Source organism: Plasmodium berghei (assembly GCF_900002375.2).
Source record: "Plasmodium berghei ANKA genome assembly, chromosome: 9".
Taxonomy (NCBI): domain Eukaryota; phylum Apicomplexa; class Aconoidasida; order Haemosporida; family Plasmodiidae; genus Plasmodium; species Plasmodium berghei.
In genome coordinates this window covers 1,006,325-1,032,660 of record NC_036167.2, presented here as the reverse complement: position 1 = coordinate 1,032,660, position 26,336 = coordinate 1,006,325, and the positions used below count along the sequence as shown (strand labels likewise).

The 26,336-nt window shown below is 21.5% G+C and overlaps 8 protein-coding genes across 8 annotated transcripts; 5 read left to right on the top strand and 3 right to left on the bottom strand.

Annotated features, from left to right (window-relative positions):
- Positions 1 to 415: 415 nt before the first annotated feature.
- Positions 416 to 1,827, top strand: PBANKA_0927900 (CorA-like Mg2+ transporter protein, putative; the record flags this gene model as incomplete). Its single annotated transcript, XM_034564877.1, has 2 exons — positions 416 to 662; positions 773 to 1,827. The coding sequence occupies 2 exons, from the start codon at positions 416 to 418 to the stop codon at positions 1,825 to 1,827; spliced, it is 1,302 nt and encodes a 433-aa protein (XP_034421629.1).
- Positions 1,828 to 3,566: 1,739 nt separating this feature from the next.
- On the top strand, positions 3,567 to 5,904 carry PBANKA_0927800 (tRNA nucleotidyltransferase, putative; the record flags this gene model as incomplete). The annotated part of the gene is made up of 2 exons (XM_034564876.1): positions 3,567 to 5,732; positions 5,824 to 5,904. The coding sequence occupies 2 exons, from the start codon at positions 3,567 to 3,569 to the stop codon at positions 5,902 to 5,904; spliced, it is 2,247 nt and encodes a 748-aa protein (XP_034421628.1).
- Positions 5,905 to 6,002: 98 nt separating this feature from the next.
- PBANKA_0927700 (DDRGK domain-containing protein, putative) lies at positions 6,003 to 12,180 on the bottom strand (the record flags this gene model as incomplete). Its single annotated transcript, XM_034564874.1, has 6 exons — positions 6,003 to 6,065; positions 6,158 to 6,358; positions 6,489 to 6,626; positions 6,720 to 6,767; positions 6,871 to 11,977; positions 12,068 to 12,180. The coding sequence occupies 6 exons, from the start codon at positions 12,178 to 12,180 to the stop codon at positions 6,003 to 6,005; spliced, it is 5,670 nt and encodes a 1,889-aa protein (XP_034421627.1).
- An 822-nt stretch (positions 12,181 to 13,002) lies between these two features.
- On the bottom strand, positions 13,003 to 16,248 carry PBANKA_0927600 (conserved Plasmodium protein, unknown function; the record flags this gene model as incomplete). Its single annotated transcript, XM_034564873.1, has 1 exon — positions 13,003 to 16,248. The coding sequence occupies one exon, from the start codon at positions 16,246 to 16,248 to the stop codon at positions 13,003 to 13,005; it is 3,246 nt and encodes a 1,081-aa protein (XP_034421626.1).
- A 1,690-nt stretch (positions 16,249 to 17,938) lies between these two features.
- Positions 17,939 to 18,175, top strand: PBANKA_0927500 (conserved Plasmodium protein, unknown function; the record flags this gene model as incomplete). Its single annotated transcript, XM_034564872.1, has 1 exon — positions 17,939 to 18,175. One exon carries the CDS (start codon positions 17,939 to 17,941, stop codon positions 18,173 to 18,175), a length of 237 nt encoding a protein of 78 aa, XP_034421625.1.
- Positions 18,176 to 18,179: 4 nt separating this feature from the next.
- On the top strand, positions 18,180 to 18,548 carry PBANKA_0927400 (heat shock factor-binding protein 1, putative; the record flags this gene model as incomplete). Its single annotated transcript, XM_034564871.1, has 1 exon — positions 18,180 to 18,548. One exon carries the CDS (start codon positions 18,180 to 18,182, stop codon positions 18,546 to 18,548), a length of 369 nt encoding a protein of 122 aa, XP_034421624.1.
- A 1,021-nt stretch (positions 18,549 to 19,569) lies between these two features.
- Positions 19,570 to 21,104, top strand: PBANKA_0927300 (palmitoyltransferase DHHC3; the record flags this gene model as incomplete). Its single annotated transcript, XM_034564870.1, has 6 exons — positions 19,570 to 20,018; positions 20,175 to 20,292; positions 20,451 to 20,612; positions 20,786 to 20,847; positions 20,937 to 20,967; positions 21,054 to 21,104. 6 exons carry the CDS (start codon positions 19,570 to 19,572, stop codon positions 21,102 to 21,104), a joined length of 873 nt encoding a protein of 290 aa, XP_034421623.1.
- Positions 21,105 to 21,503: 399 nt separating this feature from the next.
- On the bottom strand, positions 21,504 to 26,263 carry PBANKA_0927200 (conserved protein, unknown function; the record flags this gene model as incomplete). Its single annotated transcript, XM_034564869.1, has 3 exons — positions 21,504 to 25,695; positions 25,830 to 26,058; positions 26,260 to 26,263. 3 exons carry the CDS (start codon positions 26,261 to 26,263, stop codon positions 21,504 to 21,506), a joined length of 4,425 nt encoding a protein of 1,474 aa, XP_034421622.1.
- Between the last annotated feature and the right edge of the window lie 73 nt (positions 26,264 to 26,336).

The following is a 26,336-nucleotide window of genomic DNA, read 5'->3' as shown; positions in this document are numbered from 1 at the left end:
CAGATTATTGAGAGTGTTTTAATTAAAAAAAAAATATAACCGATTTAAGTAAAAATACATATATAGAGGATAGAATTAATTTATTACTATATTGTGGATGTATATATATTTCAGTTAAAAAAAACGGATTAAGATATAAAAAAACATGTTTATTATTAAAATTGTAATTATATAATACTATTATGAAATTATTTGTATATTTAGTACATAATTATAAATTTTTTTTTTTTTAATTTGTTTATGCTAAGGATGCAATATAGAATAAAATAAATTTTCTTGAATTTGTTGATCGTGATTTGTATTTAAAAGAATAGTCATACAAATGCATATATAAAACATGCATAAAATGTTAACATGAATTCGATAAATTTTTACTATAAAATATATTATTGTGTTATATATAATAAAAATAATAATGTTCAGATGGCTAAATATAAATAAATGTATGAGTAAAATTATTCATCCATATGTTTTAAAACCAAATAATTGCATACACACAAATTGGTTATTTAAATTCGCTACTCTAAAAAATGAAAATAAAATATTTCCAAAAAAAAATTTGAATAATAATATATTAATGCAAAATATAAAAGTAGCTGATGATGGAAATGCTATTTGCGAACAATTATTATTTTCCAAATATGATCTACCTTATCTTTTGAGTAAGTGAAATATATAAAAGTGGCTAATTCAATGAATACCTGCCCATTGATATTTTCCAAAGTAGTACATATATATATGTATGTGTTTTTTTTTCTTGACCCTCTTTTAGAAATTCCAGTTAGCGATCTTCGGTTAATTGATACGGGAAATAATAATCACAATCCAACAATTTTAATACGAAAAGATGTAATACTACTTAGGACAGGATTTATTAGTTGCATTATTCGATATAATGAAACTTGGCTATTTGAGGGTAGCAATTCTGTGGTAATAAATGCAAAGGATTTAATTAGTAAAAACTTAAAAAAACAAAATAATAATAAATTTAAAAATTGTAATAATGACGAAATAGTTGAAAGTTTATGTAGAAAAAGGAATTGTACAGATAATGGAAAGGAAAATATGAAACAAATTAATAACGATGAAAAAGAAGAACTAAATTATTTAAATATAATAAATAATTTTTACAGATATAATAAAGGGAAAGCTTATTTTGAATTTCTATGTTTAGATATATGTATGCAATTATCAATTAAAGAATATGAAAATGATTTAGAAGGAATAAATTATAAAATTCGTGACATTATATTGTTACAAAGAAAAGAAGAAAATAACGAGTTAAATATGTTAACAAATAAACTATTAAGAGATATGATGAAAATAAAAAATAATTTACAAAAATTGTCAAATTTATTAAATGCATTACGTACTAATATTGAAAAAATTTTAAACAATGAAAATGATATGAAAAATATGTATTTAACTTATTTAAATAAAAATCCATATAATAATTTAAAAGATTGTAGTGATTTAGAAATTTTATTAGAAACACATTTACAATTAACAGATGAATTATATGGACAATTAGAAAATGTAGAAGAAAAAATCACACATTATGAAGAATTGATGAGATTAAATTTAGATTATAATAGAAATAAATTTATTTTATTAAATGCAAAAATATCTTTTTCGACTCTTTTATTTTCTATATCATCAGTTGTTACAAGTTTATTTGGAATGAACTTAAAAAATTTTGTTGAGGATAGTAATTATGCTTTTATTATTGTCTCTATTTTTGTTTCTGTATGGTCCATAATTGGAATTTATGTCACCAAAAATATAAATACTCTTTTGAAATTTTTTGATCGCTACAATTTTAGGTAGCGCATTTAAATGGTGCCCTATATGACTCTGAACCCACATCTGACTGTCTGTCTATGCATATACAATTTTGAACACCTTTTGAATATTTTTTAAAATTTCAATCACTAAATTGCTTTAATTTTTATGTCAAACTAATTATAATCATTAAAATTCTTAAACTCGAAAAAAAAAAAAAATTACTTAAATTCCCCAAAAAACAAAAATGTATACATAAGCATGTGAATATCACCAATATGCTATTTGTACACTCATTATGGTTTTACAAATATTGTATCATAGTTTAAGATGCATATATTTTCACAATTATATATCAAAGCACAATATGCATTGTTCCTTGAAATATGATCTTATTTTTTATATAGATTTTAATATAAGACTTTTAATTTCACTAAAAAAATATTTTTTTAATTTACAAATTTGTATATTATCTAAATTAAATAAATAATATTATTATATGCATCTCAAACATCCTCGAATAAATAACATTTATATTTCCTTTTAATTTGCTATAAATATTTATATCTCATATATATGTTTTTTTTTCTATTAAATTTTATTGTCATGTCCATAACTACTATGACAATGTATTATATATGCATCTATTTGGTAAGGTAAATAAAGATTTATTTTATGAACCCAATTAGAAAAATGTGCAATTCTGTCTTGATAACAGTGGAATAACAATCAAGAAAATAAGTAGATGTAACAATAAAAGTTATATTTTTTTTCCTATTATTAAAATATAAATAATTATTTACTAATATTGTTCATATTCATGAGTTGGTTATTCTTATTAATTTGAAAAGTTAGAACAAAAACAAATATCCATCAAATTGTGAATATGAATTTATATATCAATGATATAAAAAGATATATACCATCATAATGTGTTTAGGAAAAATAAACAACCTCGATTAAAAAAAATAATAAAATTGTAAAGAAACATGATTGGTGTATTTTTTTTGGAAAAACAATATAAAAACTTCCCAATTAAAAAATATATTTCTAAAACAATGATAAATTTTATTCGATTTATTCATAAAGTTTCAAAATAAGTATATGCAAGTATGATTCTGATGTATGCATAATATTTTTTTTTCGAATACTTGTCATGGTTTAGTATTTATCTCTAAAATAAGTTTATAAATTGAGCCCGTTTTAATATATGCTTAAAATGTTTTATTTCATATTAATTTGAGTTTTGAGAAAAAAAAATTGTAGAATGGCATGTATATTTTCCACACAAAACGCATAGCACATTATATGTTTTATATAATAATTGATTTGGTATTTTTATAACATATTTTATCACTTATGAATATATATATTTTTTTTTTTGATATTTATTTAATGGCATGGTGTACTATGGAATATAACTCAGAACATTGTTTATTTACTATTTGTTTTAAAAGCAAACAGATTTGAAACTACGGGAAAAAAAAAAAAAAAAAAAAACTCACTTTTTTAGCGTATTTAATAATTTCCCCCCAATTTTATTGAATTTAAGAAAAAGTATATATATCCATATTTATAATATATTTAGTATGTAACGTCTCGAATATAAAAGAAGAATATGATAACAGAAAAATATATAGAAACTTTATACACTGCATTTTTATCATTTCAAAATTATTATATGTAGAGACACATTCCAAATATATCTGTATATGCAATTATACAAATAATAGGATTAGTTTTTATGAATATTCGTCTTAATTTTTTTGCAACATTTTCTTTGAATGAACTTTTTTCCTGTTTTTATTTTATATATCACTTTAATAATTATTATAATATGTCATAAAAATAAAGGAAATGCTTTATCAACATTTGAAAAGGGTTTCAATAAATTACAAATGTTTGTTAGGGTTAAAAGAAATCATCATATTTTAAAAAAAAAAAAAAACTTTTTGAATTATCCAAAGAATGTATTTTATATAAGCCCTAAAACTATTAGTAATAAAAACAGAAACTTGAATATAATTAAATTTAAAAGGTGGATTATTTGTGACGAAAAATACAATAAACAGTTTAAACTATTTACAGCATATAATAAAATGGCATATGATAACGAATATATGTTTTACTTAAAAAAATATATTATTAATGAAAAGGAGCTTGAATTATCTGGAACAGGAAACTCGATATATCAAAAAGAAGATGATGATGATGATGATGATAATAATAAAAATGACGAACAAAATAATACAAACAAATATATTTATGATATTGAAAAAATGATAGATAAAGCTATAACGCATAGAGAACTAGAATTATTTGAATTTTTAATGAAAATAAATGAAACATATAAATTAAATACTACACTTAGAGTTGTTGGTGGATGGGTAAGAGATAAATTTTTAAATATTTCAAATGATGATATAGATATAACTGTTGATAATATGAAAGGTTCTGATTTTTGTAATTATATAAAAGAATATATTAAAGATAAAGAAAATAAAAACTTTAATTTTGGTATAATAAAAATAAATTGTGATCAATCAAAACATTTGGAAACATCAAGTTTTAATTTATTTAACTTTCAAGTTGATATAGTAAATTTAAGAAATGAAAAATACACAGAGGAAAGTAGAATACCAGAAATTTCTATTGGAACTGTTGAAGAAGATGCATTAAGAAGAGATTTTACTATTAATTCTTTATTTTATAACTTAAAAAATAAAAAAGTTGAAGACTATACAAAAAATGGTATATATCATTTAAGAAATAAAATAATATCTACCCCATTGAATCCATTAACTACATTTCTTGATGATCCTTTAAGAATAATTAGATGCATACGATTTTGTGGGTATTTTGATTTTAATTTAGACCAATCTATTTTTGATGTTTTAAAAAATGTGGATATAAAAAAATCTTTTAATAAAAAAATATCAAAAAGTAGATTAGCATCAGAAATAATAAAAATATTTTCTCATAAATGTAAAAATATTGTCCTTTCTTTAACATTGTTAAATTATAGTAATTATTCTGAAGAAATTTTTAAATTGCCAAGAAATTATTTTGTGCAAAATGATGAAATATTTGAAAAAATGAAAAAAAAAAAAAGTCACAAAATAGAGAATCATTGGTATGATATTGTTGAAATGGAAAATAAAAGAGTTCACCTATTGGAAAATTCAAAAGAAGTACACAAAAATATGGAAAAGTCTATTAATGAATATGTAAATAATAAAGACAATAGTAGTATAACATATCTTAATAAAAGTGAAAACCTGAAAAATCAAAATGATGATAAAAATATAGAAAATGATTGGCTTTTTGAAGGATTAAATTATGTAAAATTTTTTAAAGGCATTGAAAAAAGTAAATTATTAAAACAAATATTTTATGATTTAAATTATAAAGAAAATATAAATTATATACATATGTGTTTATTTTTATTACCATTAAAAAATTATTATATATATATAAAGAAAAACATAAAAACAGAATATGTAATTGAATATATTATTAGAGAATCTTTAAAATTCCCTTTAAAATATTCAAAATTTTGTGTAAACATATATGAAGGTTTTACATATTTATACAAATTATACAAAAATATAAATGTTTTAAAATTTTTAAAAGATGATAATGATAAAAAAACGGATTTAAATATAAAAGGGGATGTTGTGATATTTTTAAAAAATGTTGGAGACAAATGGGATTTGTTAATTTTAATATTTTATATATTTCATAAGTATAATGAATTAAATAAAAATTTTATTAACATTATAACAAATGATATTTATTTATCTGACTTTGCTATCAAATTATATCAATATATTTTAAAAAATGATATTCAAAAATCTTATAACATTAAACCCTTTTTAAAATGGCCAAACATTAAACATCATTTTCCAAACATCACTCCAAATCGAATTAATGAAATCTATGAAAAAATTGTATAGATCAAAATTAAATAATTTAATTCCTTTAGACAAATGTATATACATGTGTGCCTTCCCATTTATTTCCTATTTTTATTTTTTTTAGATTCAGTTTACTTGTATTCATGGAGAAAAGGAAGAAGAGTGCATTGAATTTTTAAAGAATCATTTTAACAACCCAGAATAATTTATCACAAATCGCATATCCCACCGATTCATCATTCGGAATTTCCCTCTATATTTCCATGTATGTAGATGCACATGCCTGCTTCACCAACCTCCCAATCAAAATATATCCGTTTTGGCAATAATAATTTTTTCTTCCTCTTCTTTTAATTTCTTCATGTCCTGAAATGAAACCATAATATGTATTATGTGGATATAAATATTATTATAAAAAAATAGATAGTTTTATCAATAAAAAAACAAACTAATCTAACCGCTTCATTAATACTTAGTGATATAATTTTGTTGCAAATGTTCACAAAATCTTCATGGGTATCAACTTCTCCATTTGTTTGAATTTCCAAACATAATTTATTAATTTCATCTTGTGATAAATAAATATAATTCCCTTTTTCATCAAGAACCCCATTTATCATGTCTAAAGTCTCTAATTCCTCGAGTTTTTCTCTTATATCCTACAAATGTGTAAATATAAAATCAAAGAATAAAAAATATGTAATAATAATGCTAATTAATCTAAAAAAATTTAGAATATTTTTTATTTTTTTTTGAATTTTTATGAACTTATTTTCATTTGAAGTTTACCTCAGTTGTTGTCTGGAACTTAACAGACAATTCAGCTATATTTACATACTTTTTTAATTTAATAAAATTCAAAAAACATGATAAAAGGACATCTGACGATAGCCAATCCTCTTCATATTTCTTTGATATTATATGAGACTAAAAATATAATAGAAGAATGGATATTAAAAAAAAGTTACAATATTATATATATGAATATATTTGAAGGGTTTATATAAAATATATATTAACCTTCCACTTTTTAAGATTTTCAGATTCGTCAATTTTTTTCTTCTCAAACTGATATAAAAAAAATATACATAGAATTTTTTTCTTATAAAATATATGATATATGTACAAACATATAGACACATAATAAATTGTATGAGGGTATTTATATTACATTCAGAATATCCGTATTTGTACTATGCTTTGTGTATTCATATGGTTTTGTTTTTGTCCCAATATCTATATTTCCTTGATCATATATTATTCTAGAATTTTGTGATGATATTTCTAATGTATTATTATTATTATTTGTATTGTTTATAATTCCTTGTATATTATTTGTTGAGTTTTCTTGGGTATTTTCTAGACTTTTTTTTTGGTTTTTTCTGATTTCATTTAATTCTATAAATTCATTCTTTAAATTATTTTGAAATTGAATTAATTCCTGTTCTTTCTTTTCTTTTTGTAATTTATATTTTTCTTTAAGATGTTTAAAATCATATATTTTTAGCTGTTGCGAATTTTCTATTGTATTTTTATTTGTTTCCGCGCTTATATTATTTTTAGAATCATTTAATGTGCTTAAATTTATATTTTCATCTACAAAATATTCTTTTAGTTTTTTTATCTGTTTTGAACTTTTTCCAGATGATTCTATTATACTTGGATCATTTAAACTGTTAATGTCTTCTAATTCATAATTTTTTTTTTCATTTAAAATATTGTCTGAATTATTCATAATATTAAAATTTCTTGAGCTTTCTTCACATCCACTATTTTCTGATTGTGTATCATTTAAATCGTTTATTGTAAGTTCGTTATTACTTCCCTTTGAAATTTTTTCGTTCCCGCATTTATAAGAACTTGTGAAAAAAGCATTTTCCTTTCTGACTTGTTCGCTCACAACTTCTTTTGAGTCATTAATATGAGGATTCATTTTCACTTCTTTATGAATCGAATTTGTTTCCAAGTCACTAATATATGAGCCTTTCTTTAAGCATCTTTCGCTTAATGTATTTTTCGAGCCTTTTACGTAGCAATCCCTTTTTGTATCACTTTCGCTTAGTATTTCTTCTGACTTGTTAATATGAGAATCGATTTTCAAGCCCTTTTTACTTAATGTTTTTTCTGGCTTGTTAATGTAAGAATCAATTTTCAATCCCTTTTTGCTTAATGCTTTTTCTGACTTGTTAATATTAGAATCGATTTTAAAGTCTTTTTTGTTCAATGTTTTTTCTGAATTATTAATATTAGAATCGATTTCCAAATTTTTTTCACTTAGTATTTTTTCTGACGTGTTAATATGATAATTGATTTTCAAGTCCTTTTTACTTAATGTTTTTTCTGGCTTGATATGAGAAGCCATTTTCAAGTCCTTTTTGCTTAGTGTCTTCTCTGAACCGTTAATATAAGAAGCCATTCGTGACATTTTTTTAATTGATGTATATTCTGAATCATTAACGTGTAAATTTGTCCTTGATTCCTCTTCTCTCATTGAATATTCAGAACCTTTAAAATATGAACCCAATTTTGATGATTCCTTACTTGAACTATTTTCTGAACCATTAATGTAAACATCACTATTTGATTCCTTATCGTTTGAATGGTCTTCGGAGTTTGTTATGCAAATATTTGTCCTTGAATTTCTTTTATTTGAATCATCAATGTTGGAATATAACTTTGCGTCTCTTTCAAGTGACAATTTTTCTGAACCTTTAATGCATAAATTTGTTTTTTCTTCCTTTTCAAATGAATTATTTGCTGAACTATTTCCATTTGCACGATCATAATAACGATAAATGTTTATAATAGAACCATTTTTATTTGGATCCTTTGTTTTTGTTATAATGGTTGAATTTTGTTTGTTTTGAATATTTTCTGATAAAGATTTTTTTGAGGCTTTTAAGATTAAGCCATTTTCTGTTTTTGTTGCATTATCAATACTTCTTTGTTCGCTGATACTATTAGATACCTTTTCATTGTTTATTATATTTTCCATTTGACTATAAATATGTTTATTCGCTAGTTCTGTTTTTTTATAATTACTATTATTTGATATATTTATGCTTTCTTTTGCATTTATACAATTGATAACATCATTTTCACTTTTTTTATTTTTGCTTATTTCTCGAACTTCGTTTTGAGCTATATTTTCAATATCCTTAATATATTCATTATTTATTTTTCTGTTTATTGAATATTCAATTTGTTCATTACTTAATCTATCTATGTTTTTATTTTCTACATCTATATTTTTTACATCTGTATTTTCTACATCTATATTTTTTGCTTCTTTATTTTTTACATCTACATTTTCTGCTTCTTTATTTTTTACATCCACATTTTCTGCTTCTTTATTTTTTACATCTATATTTTTTACATCTACATTTTCTGCTTTATTTTTTACATCTACATTTTCTGCTTCTTTATTTTTTACATCTATATTTTCTACATCTGTATTTTCTACATCTACATTTTCTGCTTCTTTATTTTTTACATCTACATTTTCTGCTTCTTTATTTTTTACATCTATATTTTCTGCTTCTTTATTTTCTACATCTACATTTTCTGCTTCTTTATTTTTTACATCTATATTTTTTGCTTCTTTATTTTTTACATCTATATTTTCTACATCTGTATTTTCTACATCTGTATTTTCTACATCTACATTTTCTGCTTCTTTATTTTCTACATCTACATTTTCTGCTTCTTTATTTTTTACATCTATATTTTCTACATCTGTATTTTCTACATTTGTATTTTCTACATCTACATTTTCTGCTTCTTTATTTTTTACATCTACATTTTCTGCTTCTTTATTTTTTACATCTATATTTTCTACATCTGTATTTTCTACATCTACATTTTCTGCTTCTTTATTTTCTACATCTACATTTTCTGCTTCTTTATTTTTTACATCTACATTTTCTGCTTCTTTATTTTTTACATCTATATTTTTTGCTTCTTTATTTTCTACATCTACATTTTCTGCTTCTTTATTTTTTACATCTATATTTTTTGCTTCTTTATTTTTTACATCTACATTTTCTGCTTCTTTATTTTTTACATCTATATTTTCTACATCTGTATTTTCTACATCTGTATTTTCTACATTTGTATTTTCTACATCTACATTTTCTGCTTCTTTATTTTTTACATCTACATTTTCTGCTTCTTTATTTTTTACATCTATATTTTCTGCTTCTTTATTTTCTACATCTACATTTTCTGCTTCTTTATTTTTTACATCTACATTTTCTGCTTCTTTATTTTTTACATCTATATTTTCTGCTTCTTTATTTTCTACATCTACATTTTCTGCTTCTTTATTTTTTACATCTATATTTTCTGCTTCTTTATTTTCTACATCTACATTTTCTGCTTCTTTATTTTTTACATCTACATTTTCTGCTTCTTTATTTTTTACATCTACATTTTCTGCTTCTTTATTTTCTACATCTATATTTTCTGCTTCTTTATTTTCTACATCTATATTTTCTGCTTCTTTATTTTCTACATCTACATTTTCTGCTTCTTTATTTTCTACATCTATATTTTCTACATCTGTATTTTCTACATCTACATTTTCTGCTTCTTTATTTTTTACATCTACATTTTCTGCTTCTTTATTTTTTACATCTACATTTTTTACATCTATATTTTCTACATCTGTATTTTCTACATCTGTATTTTCTACATCTGTATTTTCTACATCTGTATTTTCTACATCTACATTTTCTGCTTCTTTATTTTCTACATCTATATTTTTTGCTTCTTTATTTTTTACATCTACATTTTCTGCTTCTTTATTTTTTACATTTATATTTTCTGCTTTATTTTCTACATCTGTATTTTTTACATCTATATTTTTTACATCTATATTTTCTGCTTCTTTATTTTTTACATTTATATTTTCTGCTTCTTTATTTTTTACATCTACATTTTCTGCTTCTTTATTTTTTACATCTATATTTTCTACATCTGTATTTTCTACATCTATATTTTTTACATCTTTATTTTCCGCTTTTGCTGTGAAGTAGCTCAACTTTTCATGATATATTTTGTCATTGTCAGTTATCTCTAAGGAAACTGAATGATTTTCTTTATCATTATCAGCATCGATGGTAGCATCCGAAGTATTGGGAATACTAGTATCACTATTGTCTTTTAATTTGTTGGTTGAATATTTAAAATTTTCTGTGTTTTTTATTTCCTCATTTTGGCTTTCTTTTACCTTAACATTTTTTTTATTTCCATTGAACAATCCATATATTAAACCAACAAATGAACTTTCTTTGTTTGTCTTTTTAAATTTACTAAGTTTTCCCCCCAATTTTTTATTTGATTTTTCTTTTCCTTCACTATAATTTTCATCATTTTTTATTTTTTCGTTTTGTTCATATTTTTCTAAATGGTCTATTTTATTATCATCCATATTGTATGCAGTTATGTTTGCATTTCTAGCTTCGATAACTTTGCTTGGTTTTTCTGATGTTTCTAATAATTGATTCAAACACAGATTATTGTCTTTTTCCACAGAATCTTGTATGATGTGTTCATTCAGATTCTTCTCATAAATTTGAAGCTGATTAATAGATTTATCAATCGAGTTGTATTTGATCTCATTATTGTAATTAGATGCCAAGTTTGATGCTTTTAAATCATGACAAGTGTTATCATGTTTTACATTATATATAGATTCTGTGCTTCTATCAGTTTCTTTTATGATAGAATATTTTTTTATAGTTGAGTAATCGCTCAGTGTGTTTATAATATTTGTAGGATTAGTTAAATTTGCATTTATATCATTTTTTGTATGATCTTTATCGGTAATATTGTTTGATCTATTAAACACTTTATTCGATTCATCAATGTGTTTAGATTCATAATTTGTTGAATTCAAAATATTATTTATATCGTTAATATTAAGATTTTTTTCTTTTTCTAAAAGTTTTTTTAGTTCTATATCTATAATACCTAAATCATCTTTGATATCATTTAATTCTTCATTTATTTTAAGATATTTTTTTATTTTTATATTTTCACTGTTATAACATGTATCACAATTACTCGATTCTGTATCTAAAGTTATTTCGCTTACATCATCTATAGAACTTCCTTCACAACTGTCTTTATAATTACCATCCCAAATGTTTTTAGATATTTCTTTTAAATCGAATTTTTCTAATAATCCGGTTTTTCGTTCATATATAAAAAAATCATCCTTACTCAAAGAATTTTCTGTGTTTTTAAAATTTTTCTTTGGAAATTTTTTTATATATCTAATATAGATTGAAACGAATCAATGTATTTATGTAGATGTAGATACAAGCTTTGATTTGATGAAATAAATCACAGACTCAATAAATTACCTTATAAAATATATCGATATAATAGCCACAAATATATTAATAATTATAAAAAAATAGCCAAAACTTTCAAAGTTTGTATTTAAAAAATTAAAATTTTTTAAAGGATTCTCCATTTTGAGGTTTTTCCTTAAACAGTATTACACAAAACGCATATCCATTCGCGTAGATGTGTATACTCAAACATATATTCACATATAATATTAAAAATATATTGGTTGAACATGTAATGGCAATTCTTATTTATATTTTGGCTAAAATATTATTTTTTTTTTTGAAAAAAATGATTATTCTAGATTCCAACAAGATTAGCATATCATGTGGGAAATATATGTGATAATAATAATAAAAAAAAACTATAAATATATGAATTCATAAACAAAATTATGAACGAATAAATAGTTATTCTGAATATGTTTAAGATAATAAATATTAAAATAGCCATTTTTTTTATGTCTCATTTTATATATATAGGAAACTATATATTATAATGTATATATTGTGCATGTCTTTTTTTTCTTTTTTATTTAACATGGAGAAATAAAAACTCATATTCAGATAATATATAAATTAATAATTTTTTTTTTTATTAATTTTTATAAACAGTTGGATATATGTTCATTTCTTTATTTTTGCAAGTTATCGTTTTTATCCTATTTTAATGATAGCCACTGTTATATGTATATTTATATGCAAACACACATTATATATATAGCCATTCATTTTAAAAGTAAAAAAAAAAAATATTTTAAATATAATTACACTATATTAAATACAAACAAAAAATATGAGAATATTATTTTTTTAAAGGATATACTCGAAATATGATAGAAACAAACAAATCATGTATTATTTAGGAGGCATAAAGAAAAAAGAAAGTTCAAAACAATAAATAGAAATAAGCTGTGAAATAAAATAGTAAAAGATATATGACAATTTTATAGATGGATTTTTCTTATAGTTCTTTTCTTAAGATAATTAGAAACTTCTATTAAATCATTATTGTCATTTTTCATATAGTTGACTATATATATTGGTTTTCTTTTTTTCCTATTAATTTGATTTGACTTATTTGGTGTATATAATTTTTTTTTTAAGGAATTATTTTCTGGGTTGAAATGTTGTTTATACTGTTTATACAAGTTAATTTTATTTTTATAATATATGTTTTTATGTTTAAGATTTAATTGAGTTTCCTTTACATCTATATTCTTTTTATATATTTTTTGTATATTATATTTATTCATATTAATTTTTGTCTCTTTTTGTGGTTGATTATTTAATAAATAATTATTTTCGTGATTATCTTTACAATAATTTTGAGGAATTAAATTCGAATTGTGAATTGCTTTTTTGTCTTGTTCATAATTTCTTGGATTTATATCAAGAATATTTTGTAACATTTTTTTAAACTCGGTTTTAGAATCTGTTTTTTTTTTTTTTTTCAATTCTTTCAATATACTAGTTATTTGTATTTTATTTTCCCTTATAATTTCTTTAGCTTCAAAAAATTTTTGATCTCTATTTTTGTTAAAATCAATGATAATTTTATTTATTTTATCTTCGTTTGGAATAGATAACATTTGTAAATTTATTTCACCAATTTGGCAAATAGCACCATTCATTTTTTTTTTTATTTCTTCTATAGTTCCTTCTATATTGGCAACCTTTCCTAATAGAGCTTCATCTATTGTAGTTAACATTTCTTTTGCTTTATCATTAATTTTATTTGAAATATTAACATCAATTTTATCTAAAACACTATTAAATTCAAACTTATTTTCTTTTTCCATTTTTAAAATAGTATTGTTGATGTCTTTTAACGCAATAGTATTACCTTTCAAAGAATCTGACACATTTTGTTGAAATGGTAATAAACTATTTTTTATATTATCAATTATATCTTTTTCGTTTATTTGTAATTTATTAAAAGATTTCAATTCGTTAAGCAATTTATTAAACATACTACTATCAAGTTCATTTGTTAATTTTTGAGTCTGTTCATCTAAACTTTTTTTAACATAACAAATTATATTTTTTTCTATTTTTTCATTTTCTATTTTTGTAGAATCTCCTAAAATATCTTTTAAAGATGTATAAAAAAAATGAAAAGTATTTTTTTCTATTTCTTTTGCAAAAAGTGTTAACTTTAACTCAGTTGATTTAATAACTTGATCGGTAATTTCCTTAATGTTATCATTTTTATGATTTAATTTATTTTCATTTATAATCGAAATTTTTTCATCAATTTTATTTCCAAATGTTTGTAGATGTATTTTTAATTCTTCAGTTATACTTTCGGTATTAATTTTCCCCATCATAATGTTCATATTATTTTTTATGTCTTCTATATCATTTTTATTTTTATTTTCATTTTCATCTTGATTTTGATGTTCTTTGGCATTAATTATTATCCTTTTTATATCCTCAATAGTGCTCATATTATACATTTCATAAATTTTTTTAAAATTTCTTTGTATATTTTCCTCATTAATATTATAATCAATATTTTTTTCCATAATAATAATATTATTTTTTATTTCTTCCCCTAAATTAAGGCCTAAATTTTTAGACATAATCTTAGTATTTTTTTCAATAGTATCACTTAAATATTCATTTATATTTCTACTTAAAATAGATATGTATTTTTTGAGTTCTTTACTTATATTTTCATTTATTTGATCATTTAAAAATACGATTTTTTTTTCCAATTCTTTATTTATATTATCATTTACATTAATGTCTATTTTTTTTTCTACAATATCGATTTTTCTTTTTAATTCATTATTTACATTTTTATATAAATTATTTTCCATATTATTACTAATATTTTCTAATACATTTTCATTTAATTTATCATATAATTCTTCTATATTATTTTTTATTTTGCTATTTATATTTTCGCTTAAACTGTTATTTAATATGTCTACATTTTTCTTTATTTCATCATTCATATTTGTGTTCATATTTTCATTAATATTTTTATATGCTTTATCAATATTTTTTTTTATTTCAAGATTTATACTTTCGCTTATTTTATCAGAAATGCTGTTATTATTATTATCAGTTTCAAAACAAGATAAATTTTTTTTTTCCAATATTTCAATTAAATTATTTTCAAGAAAATGCATAATATGTTTTTCAATTTTATTTTGCACATTTTTATCTACATTAGTTGAAAAACAGCTGTTTGCACTATTTCGTATAATTCCAGGAACTCCTTTACAAATAAAATTCTTTACTCTTAAAAGTTCACTTTGTTTATTATTATTTTCTTTTCTATGATTTAATACTTGTGTTATTTCATTATTAGAATGTTCTACACATTTTGGGGGGGATATATCATTTATTATTTCAGTAAATGGCATTTTTTTATTCGTTAATATTGGATATTTATTAATTTTATGAGCATTCAAATTGTTTTCTTTATCATTTCCTTTACTTATATCTATTTCTTTTTCAAAAGCTCGAACATCTTTTATACTATTATATTCTTTATATAATACTGTATTATTATTTACAATACTATCATTATATATATAACTGTTATTCAAATATTGTGTATTTTTATATGTACTTCCATTTAAATTATATATATTTTTATTTTTACTTTCTAAAATACTGTTTGAATGCTTATCTCCAAACATATTATGATCATTTTTTCCAAAACTAAACTCATTTTTTTTTTTCACATTATTAACATTTGCTATATTAAAAAATTCATCTAAATCTTCTTTGTTTATTTTTAGATCAGATTGGTAACAAATTGTTTTATTTTTATAATTATCACAATACAATGTCTCATTATTTATTTTTTTTTTTTTTAACTGCTCTATTTTGTATTTATCACCAAATTGAGATTCTTCACTATTAGCATTTTGTCGTCTAGAACTAATTAATTTATTTGAATTTTTTTTTGATAATTTATCTCTAAAATATCCTGATACTAATAAACTTGTATTCATCTTTTTATTTTCATCTAAACTTCTGTTCAAATCAATTGTACTACAAGTTCTCAAACTTTGATTATAATCCCTTTTCATAGATTCACAAAATAAATTTCTATTTCCATTTTCATATAAAAATTTATTACTTTTTTTTAATAGTTCAATGTCATCATTTACTTGTTTGCTTAACGCCCCTCCATGTGTGTGGTTTTCTTTTATTTCCTTTTCGATCCACATGATGTGTATATATATATTTCTCTCTTTTTTTTATCTACCTGTATTATCAGATAAATGTGAGTATAAGCATAAATCTTTTATTCTACTTACTATTTTATTAATGTATTAAAATAAAATTCAATGTGTATATTATATTGTTTTTTATAAAAATAGAATGTCTATGTTGGATATTTCGAATAAACAACTATTGAGCCGAGGTTTATAGAATTGATAAAATAATACACAAATAGTAAAATGTTTATTTAAAAAAATTACAAAAAATAAATAAATCTATTGTGTAATAAGACAAATTGGCATAAAAAAAAACTTAAATTACTAAAAAGGTATGCATATATATATATATATTGTTAAATTTTTTATACAAAAAAAATTAATTAAAAAAAAGTTACGAAACATACGAATATATTTATGTATGTATATACTACTTCGAAAAAAACAACAACAAAAGTTGCATTCGAATGGTATAGAATATAAATAAAATGACAAAAAAAATTAATATAAAAAATTTAATCGATAAAATTATGTGATTACACTTTTTCTAAAAAAATATTTTAAAAATGAACAAAATGAATAGCTAACTAACTCTTATTAACAAATATGTGTAGATGGAATTGGAAATAATTAAATGACAAATGAAAATAGATAAAAAAAATTAAACATTTTTTACGATTTTTTTAAAATAATATATGTAATAATAAAACAGTTATATGTAATTAAATGAGACAACAAAAATAGAAAAATAATAACAAAACAGACAAAATACTTTTTTGTATTAATTATTCCCAAAATATTGCAGTTTTTTATGATTAGTTTTTTATGATTAGTTTTTCATAGGTTTTTGAATTTTCTTTTCATTGAAAGTTCATAATATAACATATTTTTTTGGAAAAAAAAAGTGTGTATATACATTTTCCTATTTTCATAAATTAATATATACCTGTTGTTTTACCCAATTATAAATATGCTTTGTATATTTTATGCTAGTGCATATAGATATGATATTTATATGTCTTAATTATTTAAATAATTACCACGTTATATATAATAAATAAATAAAATAAAAATTTACAACAAAAAAAGTGTATAAATTGACCCAACTTATTTTTAGAAATCTTCATAAAAAAAAGAACAAAATCACAATTTCATTTTCACAATCCTTTATTATTATTATTATTTAAAAAAATATACATTGTCATTTTATCGTCTTTTCGAAATATAACACTTTTTAATGTAAACATGATATGAAAATAATTCCTTTTTATTTTCATAAATTCTTTATTGGCTTAATTTTCTCTTATTTTTTTTTTTTTCAGTATTTATTTTTACATTTATATATTAAGCATTTCTCTATTTCTTATTAAAATCATAAATATAATAATTGTTTTTTTTTTCTTATCAATAAATAAATATTAACGAAAATATAAAAAAGGAATATAAATATTTATTAATTTTTTACGCAATATAGAGACATATTTTATTTTTATAATATTTAAGTTTTTTTATTTGCATCCCTGATTTCCTATTTTCAAATATAAATATTTATCGTATATTGTTGCAAAAATCATGAGAAATGCGAATAAAAAAATAAAAAAAGTGAATAGAAGATATAATTGTAATAAAAGTATTATATAAGTAATAGTATCATAAACATTAAATTATAAAAAATTCGAAAAAAATAAAAAACTAAGTTATGAGTATATCATCAACGAAAAATAAAGACGACTGTATTTTTTGCCGAGTTACTGGAACAGTGTTATTTGGAGGTGTATCATTTTATTCATTTTTAAAATTTTTACAAGCAAAAAAAAAAACAGGCGATAAATTTTTTTTTGGATTTATGTTTGCATGTTTCGGAATTTTATCGATATATAGAGCAAGCACACCAGCAAAAAGTATTATACAAAAAACAAAAAAGGAAGAAAATTAAAACTATGGCTAATAATAATGAAAATATGAATTTCAAGGGCATTATAAACAGTAGGGAAAATCAAATAAATACAAACATAATTAATGAAAATATGAATAATTATTGCAATTCATTTAATATTAATCAAAATTCAGTTAATATATGTAAAGGAAACACCGAGTTATATAATCAAGGCCTAAACAGTAATGTCAATATGAACTCTGCTTCAAGAAAAGATAATGTAGAAATATATGTTGAAAATATGCTTAATGAATTAAAAAATAAAATGCAAAACCTATCGAATAATTTATTAAGCAAAGTTGATAATATGGAGAAGTCGTTAGAAAACCTAGAAACTATAATGTCTAGTTTTTCAAATAAAAACGAATTATAATTATTATACTCAAGTATATAACATATTATATATATATATATATATAGTATATTCCTTGCGCAAGTATATATGTTTTGTACCCTCTTTACTTTTTAGAATACGTTTAATTATACTGATACCTATTATTTATAACATTAAATTGAAATGTATAATTTTTATATTTTTTTTAACGTAAAAAAAATAAAATATGTGAAATTCTTGTTTTCCTTAATTTTAATTTCCTTCTTTGGTCAATAATTGTTTATGTGCAAAATGGTATGAATAAAAAAGTAGCATTTTAAAGTGATATTAAAAAAGGGATATAATTTTATTTTATGAATTGGAAATCTTTAAATACCAATGTGTAATTTTTTCACTTTTCTTTTTTCCATTTATTACCTTTTCCTTATATTTTCCTTCCTTTTTATTTTTATTTTCCCTTTTTTGTGAAAAAACTCCAGTTTAATTAATTTCGGATAGGTGTGTGTGCATTTTTTTTTAATTTAATATTTTTACAATTCCCCAACGGTTTACACATTTTTTATTTGTATTGATTTTTTTTTAATTATAATGTTATTCCTTTCTTTCAATTTTAAACAATAAAAATACAAACTAAATGTATTTAAAATACATTGCTATTATAAATCGTTTTATTTATTAATATCTACACATAATATATATATTTTATAAATGTTATTTTCAAATTTTTAATAAATATTTGCCTTTTTGTGTAACTTTCTGTTGTTACCAAAAGTAAAAATAAAAATGACAACAAATCAAAATATAAAGAAGAAATGGAAAGCATAATATTTGGACAGAAAAAATAAAAACGAAAAAAAGACAGCATACATTTAATAATTATTTCATTATGATTATTATTACATACTTTTTTTCAACCCATATTTAGTGCGTAATTTAGAAAATTGCATTTTGTAAAATTCATGAGTTATTTTCAAGTCATAAAAATTATTTTTTCTTTTATTCTGTCAAACAATTAAGCATATCACATACTATAATTATAATTATTTTTTTCATTGGAATTATGAATAAGAAAATAGTTGTCTTTAGAGATGATACAAAATCAAAAGAAGCGGATGAATTTATACGAAAAAATGGGTTTACGCTACCCTTTCAAATATTTCAAATATTGTCTTTTCTGATATTTATAGTTATAGTTACATTCATTATTTGTATTTCTGCACTTAATACCAATCCTATATTTATAACATTTTATATATTCTTTGGAATTCTAACTATTACTATTCTTGTATTATCTTATATTGTGACATCGATCAATCCTATAGATCCTCTGTCTTTTAAGTATATTAATAGAATAGCAAATGAAGAAGAAATTAAAGGATTATATGAATGTGATATTTGTGGATTTGTAGAACCTCAGAGTAAGCATTGTAAAGTTTGCAATAAATGTGTTTCCGTTTTTGACCATCATTGTATGTGGGTTAATAATTGCATAGGAAAAAAAAATTACAAGTAAAAATTAAAATAAATATATTTTAACAAATATACATTTTTATTTCATACGAAATATACTGGATATTATTTTGCTCCATTAAAAAAAATATAAATTGCGTTTAATTCGATTTTTTATAGCTATTTTTAATATACGTAAAATTTATTAACGTTCAGGTATTTTGTATCCCTACTACTAGCCTTAACAATTTTTCATTGTTTCGTATTTCTCTTCTGTGGGGTTACTTTTTTCATGTCTTTGAAGCATGATCTTATAAAGGATCAATGGAATAACGTAAAACGAAATGGGAAAAAATATATATATATACATATGCATATGTGTGCATAGATGAAAATAACTATTCACGCTGATTTTGAAATTTGCTGTGCTAGCTAGCATTTTTAATACTTATGACTCACCATACGTTATTTTTTATTTTACTTGTTTTTTAGTTTTACGGATCTTACAACGATGCATTATTCTACACACTGATATGCACACTCTTTGTGTTAAATGGAATATTTTTTATTCTAGTCATACAACTCTTTGGGTTGCACATTTATTTGATTTCAAAAAAAATGACAACATATGAATATATAATTAACCGATCTAACGTACGAATAAAATTGAATATTAATTTATGTACATATGTATTATATATATACATATATGCGTGTGTGCGCTTTAACTATCATTTAAGTGGTTATTTTCCAGTATATAAGCTCATCATTTAAATGGCTAGCTGTTTATTTTATTTTTTTTTATTTATTATTTTATTTTTTTTCAGTCAGAAGATAAGGAAAAGATGGGAATTAAAACATTTTTCGAATGGATTATTATAGATAAAAAGTACACTATATATATAGCGAATTTAAGCGTATGCTCTTTCCCCAATTTTGTCTTATATTGCATTTATTTTTATTTTTTACTTTCTTTAGGCGATTGAAAAAGAATGTTAGCCAAAGCGAAGTATAAAAAAAAATATAGCTATAGATACACCATTTTTCCGTATATATATATTGTATGCATGGTACTAATTTAAAATTAAATTTTAGCAGGATATAGAAAACCTCAAAGTGGAAGCTGAAAGGTCTATAAAATATTAATAAAAAAAAGTTATTAAACAAATAAAAACGAAATATGATCAATAATATATATGGAGAATCCATCAAAAATATTTTTGTAAATGCATACACAAGTTGTGTGAAAATGGCATATATATATATATATATAATAGCAACTTTAAATATTTCATCATAATCTATTGAAACACAAAAAATTAAAAAACGGATAACTATATAACCGTTTATATAACGCAAGGTTTAATAAATATATTTTATTTACATATATTTATCATATAACTTTAATGCGCAACCTCATTAAGCAGTTAGGAGATATGTACCATTACATTTTGCTCTTCTACTGTGCCCTTGAAAATTATTTTTTTTGCAAAATTTACATAAAATTCAAATATAATTAAAATTATATAAAAGTGTAAACAAAAATTAATTAAACCCTTGTAGTTGTAAATCGTTTGCTTCCTTTATTATATCATTTCCATATTTTTCTTCTTTTATTTTTGATTCAATAAAACTCAATCGTTTTGTTAGATTATCTATTACAGTTGACATTGTATCATTTTTTGTGTTTATAACTTCATTTTGTAGCTTCAATTTTTTATTTTCTTCTATAAGAGCATTATTAATAGAAGAATTTGCATCACTTGGAATATTATTATCGATTGAGTTTTTATTTTGTTTTTTTAATTGATAAATTTCATCTTTCAAATCATCTGTATATTCTTTATACAATTTTGTTTGTTCATTTATTTGATTTTGTAAAGATTTTATAATATTAACGTTTTTGATATTAATTTCTCTTTCTTTTTCTGTTACTTCCATTAAATGTTTGTTAACATTTTCTAGGTCAAGTATTTTGTCTAAAAATTTTTTTTGTTCTTCATTTTTTAGATGATTATTTTCATTAACTAATTTATCATATTTTTCTTGGAAATTAGATAGTTCATTTTCCATTTCAGTAATATTAAGATTAAGTTGTTCATTTTTTGTAAGTAGTTCAGTATTGACACTATTCAGATGTTGAATTGATTGTTCTCTATAATTTTGCTCTTTTACAATATTTTCTAAAATTTCATTATTTTTATTTTGGGTTTCATTTGATTCGTTTAATAACTCATCAAAACGAATTTGCATTTCTTTAATTTGTGTTTCATATTGATTTTTTATTTGTGATATTTTTTCTTCAGTTTGCTTAGCATTTGAATTAGTAATTTTTTCTAGCTGTTCTTTAATATGCTTATTTTCAGTCATTGCATGTTCATAATTTTTTAACAAATCATTTTTTTCATTATCAAAAGCTTCTTTTTTTTTCAAAAAATCTTCATTTAATTCTTGAATTTTTTTAGTAACTAAAACTTCAGTTTGGCTTTCAAGCATTTTAATCATATCTTCATATTCATTTATTTTTTGGATATTTTCTTCATATTTTTCAGTTAGTTGTTTATTTGATGCATTAGCCTTTTCTAATAGATTATTATATTCTTTTTTTTTTTCTTCATATTCTTCACTTATTTCATTATATTGTTGTATATAGTTATTTACTTTTTCTTTAGATTCTTTTTTAATTCTATCAATTTCCTCTTGTAATAAATCTGCAAATTGTTCACGAATTTTATCTGATTCTTTTGCACCATTTTCTTTAATATGTTCAATTTCTTTTTCTAATTTAAATTTTTCATCATTTAATATATTTATTTTTTTATTATATATATTTTCATTATTTTTTAAATTTTCTTCTAAGTTTTTATTTTGATTTAAAATATTTTCTCTTTCATCATTTAGTATCGATATGTTATGTTCTAAATCGATTTTTTCCTTATTTATAATTTGTATTTCCATTTTTAATTTTTCAATTTTATCAGTTAACATTTGCATTTCACTTTCTTTTTCTGATCCAATATTATATGATTCTTGTCTTTGTTCAATCAGTTTATTTTCCATCTCAGCGCGTTGAGTTTCCAATTGTTTTTCATATTCATTGCGTTGTGTTTCTAACATTTCCTGGGCTAATGTCTGTTCTGTATTTATTTTTTCTTTTAAATTATTTATTTCAACATTGTATATATTTTCGAGTTCTTTCTTCACATCATCAATATACTTATTTTTTTCATTGGCGAGTTTTAGTTCAACATTTTCTATTTCTTGAATTTGATTTTTTTTCATTTCTTCTTTCAAATATTCAATTTCATTATTTTTCATTAACTCATATTCTTTTTTTATATTTTCAATATGTTTATTTTGTTCTTCTATAAAATGGTTTTTCATATTTTCAAAATTATCTTGAAACAATTTTTCATTTTCTTCCTTAAATTTTTCCATTTCTTTGAATTTTTTTTGTTCTATATCATTTTTGAAATTTTCAATTTCATTATTTTTTTCAATAATTAAATTATTTATAAAATCATTTTTATTTTTTTCAAGATTTTCTTTATATTTTTCAAATTTATAATTAAAATTTTGTTCTGCATTTTGTTTGACCTTTGCAATTTCTTCTTTTATTTGATCTTCATATTTCATTTCGGCTTCCTTAATTTGTGTTGCATATTTTTCCTCTAATTTTTCCCTCATTTTGTTTATCTGATTTTCTAGATTATTATTTATAAAAGATTCTTTTTCCATTTCCAAATTTTTCATATTTATTTTTTGTGTTTTTTCAAAATCTTGCTTTAATTGTTCTATTTTTTCTTTGGTTTTTAATTCGATTTTTTGAATTTCATCTTTTAGTATTTGTTCTTGATTTTTAAAAGTTTCTAAATTTGTCTTATTATTTATTTGTTCAATTTTTAGTAATTCTTCTTTTTTCATTATCAATTCTTTGTATTGCTTTTCCTTTTCTTTAAATTCAGAATATTTTAGTTTTCTTTTTTCTTCTAATTTATTGATAGTGGTTAAAAACACAATTTCTCTATTTTTATATATATTAATAATTTCATCGTTTTTCATTTTTAATTTTTTTAAAATATTAAAAGAATTTGTAAATGATTCTAATTCTTCTTTAATTTTTTTGTTTTTTATATTTATGACGTATAATAAATTATTAATTTCATTTTCTTTATCTTTATCAATATTAATTTGATGTGTTTCTTCACGAATAGTATCATTTTTATCTTCTGCATCTTCATTTTTCTTTTTTAGTTGACATATTTTATTACATAAAATTTCCATAGAATTCGTTTTTTCTGCCAATAAAGAACTAATTTGTTTTGATTCACTTTTTAGAATAGTATCTATGTTATTTGTGTTGTCATTTTGCAACTTAATTTTTATCATATCTAAAATATTTTGGACTAATTTATCACTTTCTGCATCTATGATATTATTTCTATTGTTTTTATGCATTGTATTAGAATCATTCAAAATTATAGGGTTTTCATCCATAGCTATAATATTTGATGTACTTTCTACAGATATCCCTTTGTCTAAACTAAACATAGAAAAACTATTTACATTTTCATCATTAACTTTTTCAAATCCTTCGATTTTTTCTGGGATTTCATTACTAACATTTGTATTAGCAACATTACTATTATTACTTAACTCAATCTTAGAATCATTATTTATATTATTTAATAAATCATTTTTATTATCAAATAAAAAAGGACTAGTAACTTTATGTATTGTTACTTTATCATTTAATATATTACTTGGCTCGTTAAATAACTGATGTGTATTTCTACGATTTATTTTTTCTATAACTTTTGGAGAAATATTTAATATATTTTTTTCTCTATTATTATTCATATAATTATTACCAATAGTATTAAATTTTCGAATTTCATGATTTTCAATATTATTAATACTATTAAATTTTATTTGAGGATTGAAAACTGATATAACAGAGGTTGTACTATTTCTTTTATTTATATCATTGTAAATTGGATTATTGAATTCGCAATTATTCATAGAAATTCTTTTAATTTCTTTATTTTTATTTTCTAAATTTTCCATTACATCTTTAGAATCAATTTTAGGAGGAATGGTATCATAATTTATATTATTATTGGTATTGATTTCTGTGGGTAATTGTACAGGTTTATTTGAGTTTGGTATTTTTGGATGTATTTCTTTCAATTTATCTATTTCATAAGTTTTTTTTTCATTTATTTTATTTAGCTTTGTTGTTTTAACTGTTTGATTTTCAGAAAATAGTAAATTATTATTATCATCATTTTTTAAATCAGATTTATTTTTGTTAATTTCATTTAAATTAAATAAGTTATCTTTTGATAAACTTGTTTGTTCTTTATCATTTATATGATTCGGTTCAAGAGGCATATTATTTTCACTACCATCCAAAACATTATCATGGATGTTATTCATATTTCTAGTGAATTTTTCTCCCTTAAATATATCTTCATCATGTCTTTTTTCATTTTGGTAATTCATGTTTGGTTCGGTTTCCTTACTTTCTTTATTTTCAGTATTTACACTTTTAGGAATAAATGTATTAAATGCAAATGATTCCTTTTTATTCTCATTTGGAATATTTTTATTAAGATCAATACTTGATGATCCCATATATGGTGATATAATTCCTCCCTGAACATTTTTGTTTTTTTTATTTATTGTTTTAAGCCCAGGGATTTCAGCATACATCGTTCTTGCGCTTCTAGTTTTGCTAAAAATAAAAAATAAAAAAATAGAATGAAAAGAAGCTTGAAAAATGAAAGTGTTATGTGTATAGTGAGAAGTTTAGTGAATATCACATGCATATATATAAAGAAAGCAAAATGTGAAAATTTGTTTATATACTTTTGTTGAATTAATGAACGATATCCACTGCTAGCATTTTGTAAAGCACTCATTTGAGGAGGTGGGGCAATCTTTTCTTCTGTTTCAATTTTATCTTCTTCTCCTTTTACTACCCATCTTTTTAATTCCTTATTATAATAAAATTTGTTTTCCTCTCCTAAATGAGCAACAGTGGGCTTTGACTCACCATCATCATTTTTCTTCGATTTTATGAAGTTCCAAAACGAGCCTGAACAGTTAATAAATTAATGGGGCATGTATATAAAGCAGTAAAGGAAATGTTCGTTTCGATTGGGGATTTGTAAACTAATTTCATGGAATTGCCATTTTCCTAAAGTTATTTCAGTGTACTCTTAAGGCATCAATTTCATGACTAGAATATTATATATATACAATTTTTTATGTATTCTTTTCTTTTTTTGTTTTTTACTCATTATGATGTGTTTCCAATTGCCCACAGCATAGAGTTTTGCCCTTTTTAATGATATTAAAATTTAAAGGTTAATC